This window comes from Lutzomyia longipalpis, chromosome 2, assembly GCF_024334085.1.
Source record: "Lutzomyia longipalpis isolate SR_M1_2022 chromosome 2, ASM2433408v1".
Lineage (NCBI taxonomy): Eukaryota > Metazoa > Arthropoda > Insecta > Diptera > Psychodidae > Lutzomyia > Lutzomyia longipalpis.
The window spans coordinates 15,605,512-15,619,743 of record NC_074708.1 but is presented as its reverse complement, the minus strand read 5'-3'; the positions used below and the strand labels follow the sequence as shown (position 1 = coordinate 15,619,743).

The following is a 14,232-nucleotide window of genomic DNA, read 5'->3' as shown; positions in this document are numbered from 1 at the left end:
TTCGACGGCCGAATGGTGTTGATGATGATGATACTTGCAATGCGACCCCTTCTTCGGTGTGGTAAGAATGAATTGGTGGCTCTCTCGATGGCAGCAATGACGATGCCACCAGCATTGGTCTCTCTGCACATTTTGGCGCTCAGGAAGAAACGTGGTGGGTTGCTCCATGTATATGGAACACAAGAGGAGAAGTCTTGTGGAACAGAGCTACGAAATGAAACTGAATGCATTTTCGTCTCTCGGCGTCATCATCAGTTTACGCTGATCCGCAGGAACAAAAGGATGTGCCAAGGCATCAGAGGGACATCTCACTGACTTCTCACTTATTTTCTGGGCAATACCTTCTGTGTGCTCGCAAGTGTTTTGCATGCTGTTCCTTTTAGCTAGTGCTTAGTGGTAGACACAAAAGGGAAATAATTGGGCACAAAAAACCATCCTTTTCCCCCTTTAAGAGTGAAGTGTTTTTAATGAGGAATTACAGGGTGAAAAATTAAAACAACCCTCCAGTGTGGAGTTATTTTTGCTCTTTCAAACTTACGCGAAGAAGAGTTTAAATCCCCACATCAGACCGGGTCACAGAGAAAGCGCACGCCGCGTGCGGAAAAAGGACGCAAAAGTGCTGCGGAAGACGAAGTGTAGGGCAGAAAAAAAAAGATTAAAATGACTTCAATGCCTTCCGGAGTAGCACCATTTATTCATTGATGCAGAAAGGAAGCGCTTAAGTGTAGCAACTTTGTCTTGTGCTCCCTCCCTCTGGGACAGTGTTCTCGGTGTATTCTCTATAGTACACACACCCAATACGAGAAAACAGCAAATAAACATCATTTAATTAGGAAATAGAATTTCAAAGAGTTGGACGCGACACAACAACCAATTTAAGTGGATTTTGCAATGAGAATGTGGTTGTCAATTGTTCTTCTGGTCATTTGTGTGCAAAGTAAGTGGAATAGAATGTTTTCTTTTTGTTCTTCCTCCTAAAATGGTGCTTTTATTGTTTACCCATCCACAAAGTTTAGTGAGAAAAAAAAACATCCTTTTGCTCTATATAATTATGTGTAGTTTAAACTTCAGTTTAAAGTTTCTCAAAAGGCCATTCACTAAAAAGGACTTTTAAAAGGAGTGAGAAATAAGGTGTTTTTTTTAAAGTTACGGTGACTCCTTCCCTCGAAAAGAATGTTTAAGTTGGGTTTCAGAATAAGAAAAACGACGATATAAAGGAAGTTTTAGAACCTACTAAGCTTAATTCTCGGGGACATTTAAGGTCTCAAGATTTATCAGATTCAAAAGGGGCTTTTCAAGCTCAAAACAAAGAATTCACTATATTTAAATCTGATTTTACGTTAAAATTTACCAAAAATGAGAAAAAAATTGAACACAAACTAATTATAAAATGAAATTTTCGAAAGTTATTAAAAATACTTTACTTTAAAAATAGTTAAACCTTGTTCTGAAAACGAGAGAAGTGTGGGTTTAATGTATAGGTGAAGACGTATTAAATCATCATCGAGTGAAAAAAGATTTTTTTTGTTCCAGAATTATGTTTATTTTATATAATTTATACACGAAAAGATTCCGAGTGAGCAAAATTTGTGGATTTGTGAAGACAAACCTGAGATTATTACTTCAATTGTGGTCAAGCTGTATGTTTTAGCCATTCAAAAAAAAAAAGATTTTTGAAAATTAGTCTCTTAAGATTCTCCGAGTTTCCTAAATTACTTGATCATCCATTAATTTAGGTAACTTACTGTGATTAAAGAACATACAGATAAAAATGATAAAGAAAATTTCGTCCCCTTTCTTTCAAGTTTTTGAAAGTGATTTGATTTTGATATTTTTTTCCAAAATAAAATTAAATGTACTGGTAAGCTGACCAAGCTTACGAGAGCTGTGTTTCTTTCAGTGTACCAATTTTGTGAGAGCAAACTGGATTGCGAATTAATTTAAATACGCGCAAAGTCGGGAAAAGTTGAAAAGTCATACCCCAAGAAATCTTTAGAAGGCTATATCTCGAGAACGGATCCATAGATTTTCATAAATTTTTTTTTGTTTGAAAGATCTTGAACTCAGCTATAACATATCGAAAAATGAAAAAAATTTATGTCGCCATTTTCGAAAAATTCGAGTTCGAAATTTTCGAAAACTTTGTTTTTGATTTTAGCGCCTCTTACGGTCATTTCTCGAAGTTGCAATGTTCTAGACATTTGTAGGGTTTCTCGAAACCTTTCATTTGCGCTTGAGTTGATCAAGATCGGACTTGTAGAACCCGAGATATGACATGCCAACTTTGGAAGGCTATATCTCGAGAACGGATCCATAGATTTTCTTCATTTTTGGCATGGAGCTAGATAATATAGTCAGCTACAACATATCAAAAAATGAAAAAAATTTATGTCGCCGTTTTCGAGATATTCATCGAAAACTAATCGAAAATTTTGTTTTTGATTTTTGGCCCCCTAGCGGTCACTTTTGAAACTTCGGATGTTCTAGAGAGTTGTAGGGTTTGTTGAGAGCTTTCATTTGAGCCCGGGTTGATCAAAATCGGTCGAGCCGTTTTCGAGTTATGGTCGATTTTCGATGAAAAATTGTGGCGGCCATATTGACTAAACGGCTTAACCGATTTTCGAAAATGAGGCATCGTTGGAAAGCTCTTGATGGCCCCTACAACATATCAAAATTTCAGACCTCTACCTATAATAGCGGCTGAGATATAGCGAAAACAAAATTTTGAGGTTATTCAAAATGGCGGACGGGGGGGTGGGGGGTAAAATTTGACGTCATAATCGGACGTCTTCCAGTCGACTTTTAAACTTTGCCGTTTACCGCAAGTCTCTATCTATTACCGTTCTCTCGCAATTTAGCGTTATACTACGGCCGGCCGGCCGGCCGGCCGGCCGGAAAAAAAAATTTTTGGCGCATACGTTTTTTGGAATGTGGGGACCCTAATTCGTGCTCATCCCAAGTTTGAGGCCGATCTGACGACTTTCGATTTTGCTCGGTACACAAAAGCTGTGTCTGAAAGAAACACAGCTAAAATTCTCTAAATTTACTCGTATTTTGGATTCTTTTATTTTTAAGTAGAATTTTTAAGATTTAAATTTTAGGATTGATTTAAGAAAACGTCCTAATAACTCCCAGCATCGTTCATCGTTTTGAATATTTCAAAAAAAAGGAAATATTTCTTTGACACTTTAAAAAAAAATTTTTTTGACATGAATAATAATTTAATTATTTCGAAAGAAAATTTCTAAAAGACGAACTAAAATAAGGTAACAACGCTGCGTTTTTTTTCTATACTAAAATTAAACCTTAAAAGCTCAAATTTATTTTTAAACAATTTTAATTACAGTGCAAAACTTTAGGAAAAACAAATTGGATGTTATTGTTATATTAATTGTTATTAATATTAAACCTACAAAACAACTTACATGCAAAACATTTGAAAACTTCTTGATCAGTTCACTTTTCTCTCAAGAAAAAAAAAACCTTTCGTGTTTCTCTAAAACTAAAGTTTTCATTTCAATTGTTAAAATATACTTTACAGAACAATGAATCAATAACAATTTAGTGTTTTGTGTGTATGTTTTGCTTTTCATTAACAAGAACAATTTGTACAAAATCCCGCTTTAATAGAGTGTGCACAAGCAACTATCCATATTAATTACCATACACTCTGTTTGAAAATAGTTTTATTCACAAAAGCTTCACTAACTAAATTTATATTCTTTATCCTATACAAAAGTACTTCGTGTTCATTGTTAATAAACTTTTGTTTTGCTGAAAATTTGACAAAATCATTGTGCTTTTTGTTGGAATCTTGAGTTGAAATAAAACTATAAATAATGCAAAAATTAAATAATAAATAAGTTTATTTGAGTTGAAAATGTATTTAATTTTACAGTGAAAACAAATAGAAAATCAAAACAATAGACAGGACAGAAATGTAGCCTAAAAGATCTCCCTTAAAAACCTCTTTCATAAAAGTTACAAAGAAGAGTATTAGGAGAGAAACCCTAAATGGAATTATACTATTTCTCATCTCCATTTCCTTGCGAAGTTGTCACGAAGGAGATATAAAATTAAGAATTTACATAAAAGTCTACACCTCTTCGTGCAACTTCTTTTCCATGTCGTTTTTACCCACAAAGAAACCAAAATTGTGTTTTTTCTCCCATTTGAGCAATGCTCAAGGTATATGTCTTGTGCATCCCTTCAACCCCTTCCCCGCAGAAGGGTGACTTTTCACCGAGCCAAAACGGCTTTCGCCATGGCTTGTACACACAAAAGTTTGCGTAATTTAATAAACACAGGGAGAACTTTTCACGAATGCCATCCCCATGTGAAAAAGTATTTAAAATGCTGAAAGAATGGTTTGGAACTTTGTCGTGGGTTGAGCTTTTTCTTGCTTGCATCCAAACGAGATGAGATCTCGCTGTGTGCAAACCAAAACTCACCCATTTGCAAGTGTTGCGGAAATTGAATGAAATTATTTTCCTTCTAGCGAGGGAGAGTCTTTATTAAAATACGCTGTAAAATAAGAAAAATGTGTCTGCTGGGGAAAAAATTACTTTAAATTGGATGCAATTCCATTCAATCGTGGATGGGTTTAATATTTTGTGTAATTGCATTATTTTTATCCGTCCATTTAATGTTCATTTTGGGAATTTTCTTACCAAAATAAATTGTCCATAATGGATGGGGGGGGGGGGGTGGAAATTCCCACTACTAACACTCCGCCCCTTTTTGAGGGATCTCCATTTTCACAAAGGAGGCGCAAAAAAGAGTGGATTATTGAGAAAAACTAAGACATTTCATTATTTAATCAGTGTGAAGCATCTGAAGCTCCCTGTGTAATGATACAGAGAGTATGATAAATGATGGGGCAACAGTGATTCCATCCTCGCATGGTGGGCAGAAAAAGAAAAATGATGTCTCTCAGCATCCACTCCACAAGAAGATAAACATCCCCTTGTAACACCACACTAATAAAACAATCAATTAACTTTTCTTCTCATCACCATCACCAGATGTTTTAAGCTCGCACGCTGCAGAAACAACCCCTCTATGTTCCACACTAAAGAGCAATTATGGCATTTTTCGTGCAAGGCAGGAAGATTTTCACGGCTTGACGGGGGTGAGGGGATATGGGATGCTTTCCATGCGGGCTTCCGGTGTCGGAGAGTAGAAAGGTGTGTTTACTGTCAGAAAGCTCCCAAATTGCTTTTATTGCGCGTTGCACAGGAAAATCCATCACACTTTTTATTTATACTTCACAAGGGAAGGTACAGTTAAGGGGAAAATGTACCTAGACCTACCTAGGACATTGCACTAAATTAAATCTTCACGTATTCGAACGTATTTATAGTTTTTGGTATATCCTCTTTACATGAATCATTTTGGAAAAATTTCTCTCACTCAATTTGGAAAAGCCCAATCATAAAAAATTGTTTTGAAAGAATATCTTCCAAAGGAACGAAACCGTAATTCATTTAAAATTGTTTTGAGTTTAAATTTAATATTTTTAAATTTTCTTTCAGAGATGAAATTATTAAATTAAATGTAGTTTTGTTTAATGTGAAACTTTTATTCCAAGAAGAATTCTAGTTTTCTTTCTTGTTTAACTGGATTATATTAATTGGAATAATTTTTAATAAGGTTAAAAAAGTAGAAAATATTCTATAGGAAGTTATGTACAAAATACCGTCAAATGCTGCACTGTTCTTTTCTTCGTTATAATCACATCTACGTGCAAAGTACTGTTAAAATCTAATGAAAAAATGTGATCATTTTTCTAGGAAATGCTGAAAAATATTTATTTTTTTCTCATTTCATTTAAAACTTTCAGTGGTTTTATTCCACACAACATTAACTAGAAAAATTAAAATTTCCCAGAACTTTTCAGCGAAATGAACAATATTTTCTCTAAAGTTTTAATCCTGTTTTAATATTAGGCGACTTTTAAAAATTCAAGCAGTTAGTATTTTTATTTAGGGGTAAAAATTTTTAAAGGTCAAAAAATTCAATCGGAAACATCAAAATCTAGAAACGTCAATCGTTACAATAAAAAACGTTTAAAGTTAAGAACAAACGTTAAATGTTGGAAAAGAAACATAAAATATTAGAAAATATATATCATCCGAGAGAGCAAATGCTAAAAGATGAAAAAAAGTTAAATGTTAGAAAATAACGTCAAATGTTATGAAGCACGTCACATTATGAAAAGTAACGTCAATTGTTAGAAATGATAAAAAAAACCTAAAGAAAAAACGTCAAAAGCGATAGGTGTCAAAATTCAAATGCAACAGCCGTTATGATTAACTGTACCTAATTCTTAAATCTTTTTCTCTTGTTAATTTTTTGTTATTCCTAAAAAAATCTTAAAGAAACTCATTTATCATCCCCTGCTAAAATGATTCCAAAAACTTATTTTATCAGAAATGATTTTTTTTAAATTTACTTTTAATCTTACAAAATACAAGTACACCTAACAATCTAAAGTCCTTCCCTAAACTTTTGTAGTTTCTATAATTTTTTGTGCTACAGTTAGAAAATATGGGAGATTAAATAAATCTCATCACATCCTCCCTGTGCCAGATTTATATACACCCAGACTCTCCCATGGAAGAGTTGGAAAATTCATCATAATTTACTGCTGAAGCGAAGATGTGATTGTTTTAATTGAAATGGCAATTTCCCAGTGAATCCTACTCACAGTGGTTCGCATCAGGAGTTCTCTCAGGGCATACGGGGATCCGGTGTTTGATGTGTTCTTGGTGGGAAATCCACACATGTAAGCCCCAGCAAACACATTTATTCTTGGATGGGGTGGGGGATTCAGGAAGCTTTGCGGGATGGAGGAAGACTCACTTGGTCCAAAAGGATTTAACTCAAGTGTATAACGCTATGACAGATGACTTAGGGAGTCTGGGTGGCACACAACTTCTTTCCCTCTGTGTCTCCTTTTGTATGGATAAATTTTCCCTGGGTTATGCCATTTTTTTTCGGGAGGTTGATACGAGAAGAGCTTCCAGGCAGTGGCACATAGAGTTTATGAGGAACGAGACGAATGCACCCAGCGGGTGATTGGACTATAAATGACATCATGAGCACATGACTCCTCGTTCACTGCCTCAGACGACATGGTATCATCCGGCTGTGCTCCACCAGAGCAGCACCCTTCCCTTGAAAAAAAAACCCCGTGCCGAAAAGCGAGAGAGAGTCAAGTTTAGCTAGTCGACAAATAAAAATGAAAAGAGAAATTGCATTGGCCCAGACTGTATCCTCCGAAAAACTGTGTCTCATCGGGTGGGATGCCACCCTCCTGGGATTGAGCCAAATCTTGATGGATGTGATGAAAATGGCCCGGGTAAAATGTGTCACAAACATTTTAAAGCCACCACCCGCTGACACTCACATACGGCACTCGATGTACTTCCCGCTCCCACCCCTTTCGAAACGGTTCGCCGACGTACAGAAAGTCAATCAGAAAAATTTGTCTCTTCCACCCCCGCTCTATCCAAAAGTGTGTTGAAAAATTTTATCTCGTTTGTTACGATTCGCGGGGTTTCCTTGTAATTGACTGATATTGCTACTGAGAAACAAATTAAGGCAACTAATTTAAATGTTAAGTTGAAAGTTCAAGTGTATAATTAAACGTCTATTTTCTCCCAAAAAATTAATTCACGAAAGAAAGTTCTCAGAGGAACATTTAAATGAAAAGCTCTCAAAGCTATAAAAAAGCTCCAGCTTTAAATTTTCATATATAAATTCTCTATAGGTCACCAAGAGAATCCTTTCAACAAGTAGCCTCTAAAGACTTACTAAGCTGACGAGTTTTTTTTTACCACCTAACTTTCATTCTGCATCAGGATTCGCGTCCTTTTGTACCTCGAAATTTTCTGCAATTTCACTCAATTCCACACATTCACAAATCCTCTTGAAAACAATTTCCACATTTACAAAAAAAGGGTTATGTGGACAGAACTAAAGCCACCCTGAAAATTGCTTCACACAAAATACAACGCAAGAGGAGTGAGGATGTACGTAAAAAAATGTCGTGGCAAGAGGACGATCCAAGAGGCAGGGAGAACCTAAAAAGTCCATCAATACGCATTGAATGTGTGGCAGTTTTCGCATATTCTCGTGGGCAATCACTGGAAATTTCATCAAAAATTGCACCCCTTGGAGATTTGCCTTTGTGAGTGGGGCAACACCAATTTGGATATTTCAATTTGCAACCCTATTTTTCAGACATATTTGCACACACACATGGAAAGCAAGAGACCGGAAGTAGGATTGAGTGGACAAATGAGTGGAAATGGGAAGGGAAATTTACTTACGGCCATTTGCCTGAAGATACTCCATTAGGAATCGAATGCTATACACATCGGATAAATCTTTGGGACTCAATACCATTAGTTGATGTTTTAAGTTTTCAATGATCTCAATTATAGGGGAAACTGGGGCTACTTAATGCACTGAATAAAAATACATAATTATCCATTGAAAGCTCTAAGCTTTTGCTGAAGTCTCAGCAGTATTAATTTTAAATTGAAGAATTTTTAAATGAATTGTAAAAATTTGCTTTAAAATCACTACGAAAATTTTTTTACGACGTCTTTTGTTAGGATTTTTATCTCTCACGCCCTCTTTTTTTTCACCACTTTGGTGTCCAATTAAAAAATCCATATTCTCTTGACCATTTGTCTTTATTTTTCTTCATGAATTTTTATTCTCTCCTCCACTCCTCATTGATTCCTCTTCGTTTTACAATCACTTTGAATCTTGAAGTCCTTAAAGCAAATTATTCAAAATCCTCTTTTACAAATTTCAACACCACTTGATCCTACAACTTGTGGAAAAAGAAACTTTTCGGTGGACCACCGTGGTTGGCAAATGAGCTCAAAAAGGTGTGTATATAAACTCTATTTGCATTGTCACTTCAACAGTTTACAAATTCTGCTCAAAAGTCCCCTCTCTGTTCGACAAGTAACTACACCTGGTGAAAAGCGGAAAATATTCTTTCCAACTTGTTTTGGGTGAGATCACCTTCTCCGCATTCCAAACTCCCATAATTTCAGCCCCCTTTTTGGCGCGTATAAAAGTACCTCCAGTTTCCTTTTTTTCCAAACACGGGCTGTGGGATTCTCACATTGTACACCGGGAAGTAGGGTGGGCTTGGGAGGTGTGCAATATTAGGAGTTGTGCCACCGTAAAGCATCCAGAAATACGACGCTGTAAAAAGCAGTGTGGTGCTGAAGCTCTGTGCAACTTGTCTTTCCTTCTCGCTCAACTCTCTGAGTAAACTAAACACAAATCTACGTGTAGCATCCACATCTTCATCTCATAGCCCACCTCTGATGCTGCACACCACAGTGGCTGCGGTAGATGAGGTAGAAGAGGCAGGAGCCGAAGAGTCGCACCTCAATTGGTTTTTGATATCTCTATAGTAAAAGTTATACAATTTATACAATGTTGAAGGTTGTTGGGTTTTATTGATGAATCGTGTGAGCTTTGTTTACTTAACTTTGTTGCATCTGAATGGGAATTAATTAAATCACTACTAAATGGATTTATATTTTCGTAAATATTCATTTAAAGCGTTAAGATTTATTGAAAATAATAGATTATGTAGGTCTTTGTGGTTTTAATTAAAAGTTCTATGCCTATGATTTCATTTCTCTTCAAGATTCTTGAAATTATCACTTGTACAGAATGTTTAATTAATGCAACAGTGGAGGCGCCAGGTTCTATACTTTAACCTTCAATTGTGAAGATTATTACATTTTTACCAATAATATTGTGAAGAAATATCTTAATTATCTCATTAATATCAGCCCCACAAGCCCACAGCTCCTTTATTGGGAACTTTCAAGCTTCGGAAGGGGCTTTTGTATCAGTGATAGCGAACTTGGGATAAACGTGCAGAGGTTGAGGGTTGGAAAAAAATGTACAACAGACACACACCACAATCCAAAAGCTCACGTATATTATGATGATGATGGTAAGTTCCCTACCCCACTGAAAATTCACCCGCTCTTGTCGTACAAAAAAGCGCCAGAACGTAAAATGCGAGAGTCCGTGTTCTTGTGCTCTTCCCTTTCTGGCTTTCTTCGGGGGATGGTGAATATTGTTCAGCAAACCACGAACACTCCTAAATCCCTCCTCTGTGTGTAGTTTTTGTGGGGGTGGGAGGGGGGGGGGTATAAGGAAATAGAGAGAAGGGTGCCCAAATGGGTGAAGAGAAAATGTGTTCACTCTCATTCTCCGTGATGTAAACTTAGAGGGTAGTTTTATTGGGTAATTCATAATTTTAGGAGATCGCAAGAAGGAGAAAAACAAAAGAGCAATAGAGAAGAACCCTCTTCACACAGTCCACCACTTATAGGCCTTTTGCACAATCTCGAGGAAGAGCGCCAGTTGTTGAGCCCCAAAAAACCCCCCATGGCATTTGGGGATGATGAAGGACCCACCCCGTGTGCCATTGCAAATTACACACACTATATACCCATAATCCTTTTCCGTATGTTCTTTTCGAAAATTTAATACAAAAGTGACACGTGAAAATGTGAAATTGGCAAAATGGATGTCAAATCAGGCAAAATATTCACCGTGATGGCTTTCAGTTGTCTTCCCCATTTGATTCTCACTAATTTGATTGTTAATATAAGCTGCAAGAGAAGAGTTTGCAAATCCCTTAAAACTTCCTGACATATGCCATTGTTATACCTAATCTAATAGGATGCACTTTATTTATTTTTCCATACTTCTGAGTTACTTCTTCGCGGGATTTTTTGCAGATATATAAGTACTTGTGTATTATATATCATTTGTTATGCATGACAAATAGTCACGGAAGTACATAGGAGTGGAATTTACATTTTGCTATGTAGTGATGACAGAAAATTTGACTTGTTCAAATGAAAAGTTTTCTACATTCATTTAAATTGGAGTTGAACCGACCGTATTTGTGTTTCAACTTATAGTTTTAAGATAAATAAAAATACTTGATAAGCCACGATTGTGGAAAACCAACTAATATGAAGAAAAAGTGAAAAAACAACCCACATTTTGATGAGAAAATTGTCTAAAGATATTAACGAAGAAAATTATTAGTTAAGGTATTTCTAGAAATTTTTAGAAATTTTCGCGAAGTCTGATAAAAAAAAATCGTCTCGAAAAGTTTATTCTGAGCCAAAACTCTTAAAATTTAATTTCTTTTAAGGAAGTCATCAAAACTCTTTAACCGAATCTGTTTAAACTTTATGAAAATAATTTTTATGCTATTTTTATGCAAAAGAAGTAGATCGCCATCATATTATCTTTCTTTCTCTATCTATCCTCTGGTTCGTAAGACATCCGTCATCGAATTCTCTTTTGCCTTTCTCGTCTTAATTCTTTTCTTTTCTGACCATCTGCACCCTAGTCTTCCCTATTTGTCATTCTCTTCGTGCAATTACTGCTGTAAAACGAATTAAGAGTATTTCTTATAAGAGTTAGAATTTTAATTTACAATATTTTTAGTTCTTCAGATGGTCTGTTTAATGTCTAAGGCTCTTCTATGTATCTCTGATGTAATATTAAGATTTCCTGCTTAAGCCTTTAATTCAAAATTATTTTCCAAAATTTTTATTTTCATAAAATACCCCCAATGTTAGTTAGTTTATCCAATTTACATGCTATACATATAAAGCTTCTTCTAGAGAGCTCTAATAAAATTACCGCCAAAGGTCATCCCATTCCACTTCCCTCGGTGTACGTACAATTTAGTCCAGTACATACCCCAGGCACTTATCTCATTTTTGGTTACCGACCATTCATGGGCAATAAACGGAGAATCCTTCATCCACAAAACGGATGAGTTCATCAACTCTGTCAGGTGTGGGAGCGGGTGGAAACAGTTGGGGACATCGGATGACAATCCCTCACGAGAGTTCCCAGTGGAGCAAGAAGTTGCCACACAATTCCGGATAAATTGGCGACACACCCTTTTCATTACGGTGTGTTGGGGGATGTGAAAGATGTGAAACAATACGTCCAACGGCGTCGGAGGCACTGCCATTGAATAAAATAAACCAAAATGAGCTTGAGGAAAAAGAAACAACACGAAGGAGGTGGGAAAGACATAAAGTTGGGTGGATGCAAGATGAAGCCAATGAAGGGTAAAAGGAGACACCGATGGAGCATCGTATACGGTGCTGTATGAGGAGACAAAGGATGATGCCAATTGAATTATACTTTATAGGTTGGTGGATTCATAAAATTTGAATTATGTTCCTGTGGACCAAACAAATACATAGGGGTGCCTTTTCCACTCTGGGGGTAGTCGCGGTGGTGCTTTAAGTTTTAGGGCACCTCTGGTGGAGAAAATTGAATATTGAGAATGAGTTGAGGATGGAAAAACGATGCACAGAGAGAAGAGTGATATTCTTTGCTGGGGGAGTGGATGCTGCCACCTCCCCTCATTTTAGTATGCGATAGATTCCTCTTGGGTGAAACTTTCACTCCACACACACACACATCCTCCCCCAAGGCTATCACACTATTTCAACCCCCCCTCCGGCCACGAAGACGAAGAAGAGTGCTCTTGTGTTATCCAGCATGTGACATTTATCACGGGGTTTTGTGATCCAACCACCCACCCACCCCTTGGGAGTAAACCCAAAAGCAACCCACCCTGACGACGGAGTGACGACAAGAAGTGAGCATCACTCCCATAAATGTAATAATGTACGACGACCGCACGAGACGCAAGTTCAAAATTCTTATTAAATATTTATACGAAACGATGAATACGGGATAAATGATGACGACGTGGGTTAGACGCCTTTTTTTCCTTACGCTCCTTACTCCCTGGAATATGGGATTGCACGGAGAGAGCGACTGAGGTCTGAGGACGTGAAGCACCATTAGGGTGGAATGAGGCCAATTTTGTGTCTTCTTCCGTCATTCATTGCAAGAAATTAATGTTTGTCGCTCCTCACAATAAACATCCGAGATATTTTGCTTGTGCCGAGTGTCGCTTGTGGTTGCCCCCACATTCTCCATCGTGTCAGTGAAGTATTCCATCCACTTTCCCACTCTTTTGCATACCACCACCATTCCCCAACTCTATAGTGGTCGGTTCTGGGAAACCACTTGCACTCGGAGAAAATACCACCGGGTAGTCTTAATCATGCTTGTACAATATAGTAACAAAGGAAAATGGCTTAGAAAATTTTTCTCACGAATAGAAAATTTGTCTTGATTTATCAACATAACTCTGTGGAAAATTACAAATTCCTACAAATCTTTGCTGGGGCATCTTTTGCAACATAAAATGTATCCGATGAACCACAATAGACATTCCTGGAACACTGCAAAATAACGGAAATTGATTCTCACGAATAGAAAATTTTTCTCACGAATAGAAAATTTTTCTCACGAATAGAAAAATTTTTTTTACGAATAGAAAATTTGTCTTGATTTATCAACATAACTCTGTGGAAAATTACAAATTCCTACAAATCTTTGCTGGGGCATCCTTTGCAACATAAAATGTATCCGATGAACCACAATAGACATTCCTGGAACACTGCAAAATAACGGAAATTGATTCTCACGAATAGAAATATTTTCTCACGAATAGAAAATTTTTCTCACGAATAGAAAAATTTTTTTTACGAATAGAAAATTTGTCTTGATTTATCAACATAACTCTGTGGAAAATTACAAATTCCTACAAATCTTTGCTGGGGCATCCTTTGCAACATAAAATGCATCCGATGAACCACAATAGACATTCCTGGAACACTTATAGAAATCATTTTTCCTCTTAGTCCTCAAACGGGGACGATTTATTCAGCCACTCAATACACAATCGGGCTCCTTCTTCTTCACGTCATCCGGGCGGCGTTTCTTGTTGTCGCGATGCTCGGCATTCGCTGTCGCCGTCGCAGCACTTCCTTCTGAAGCTCGAGATCCCGCGTCGTCGTTGATAACTCCTTTCTCCTCGTACCCAGGCCCGTACACAGATGGCCGGGTGATCCCAATTGCCGTGTGACGCAATTGACGACGTCACTAGGTTCGTGGGGGATGTTTCTACCCCACGGGAAGGCACAATCGCTGGATCACGGGATGCCCAAGTTGAATTTCTTCGGCTCGGTGAGACTCTCCAATTTGACGGGGAGTGCGCCGGCTTGGGTGATGAATTACTGTCGTCACAGACGCTCTTCCACCTCTGCTGAACTCCCGAAT

General features: G+C 37.1%; 3 protein-coding genes across 7 annotated transcripts in view; 1 reads left to right on the top strand and 2 right to left on the bottom strand.

The window, feature by feature from the left end:
- The window catches only part of LOC129790865 (UNC93-like protein), a 1,060,245-nt gene that overhangs the window by 305,877 nt on the left and 740,136 nt on the right, over nucleotides 1-14,232 (bottom strand). The gene's annotated exons all lie outside the window — the stretch shown is intronic.
- The window catches only part of LOC129790850 (cleavage and polyadenylation specificity factor 73), a 566,536-nt gene that overhangs the window by 305,877 nt on the left and 246,427 nt on the right, over nucleotides 1-14,232 (bottom strand). The gene's annotated exons all lie outside the window — the stretch shown is intronic.
- LOC129790881 (lachesin) overlaps nucleotides 254-14,232 on the top strand; it is a 36,284-nt gene continuing 22,305 nt past the window's right edge. Inside the window, exon 1 of the mRNA XM_055828705.1 lies at nucleotides 254-937. Coding sequence (XP_055684680.1) covers nucleotides 892-937 — 46 coding nt within the window. The 5' untranslated portion in view covers nucleotides 254-891. The remainder of the gene's footprint in view (nucleotides 938-14,232) is intronic.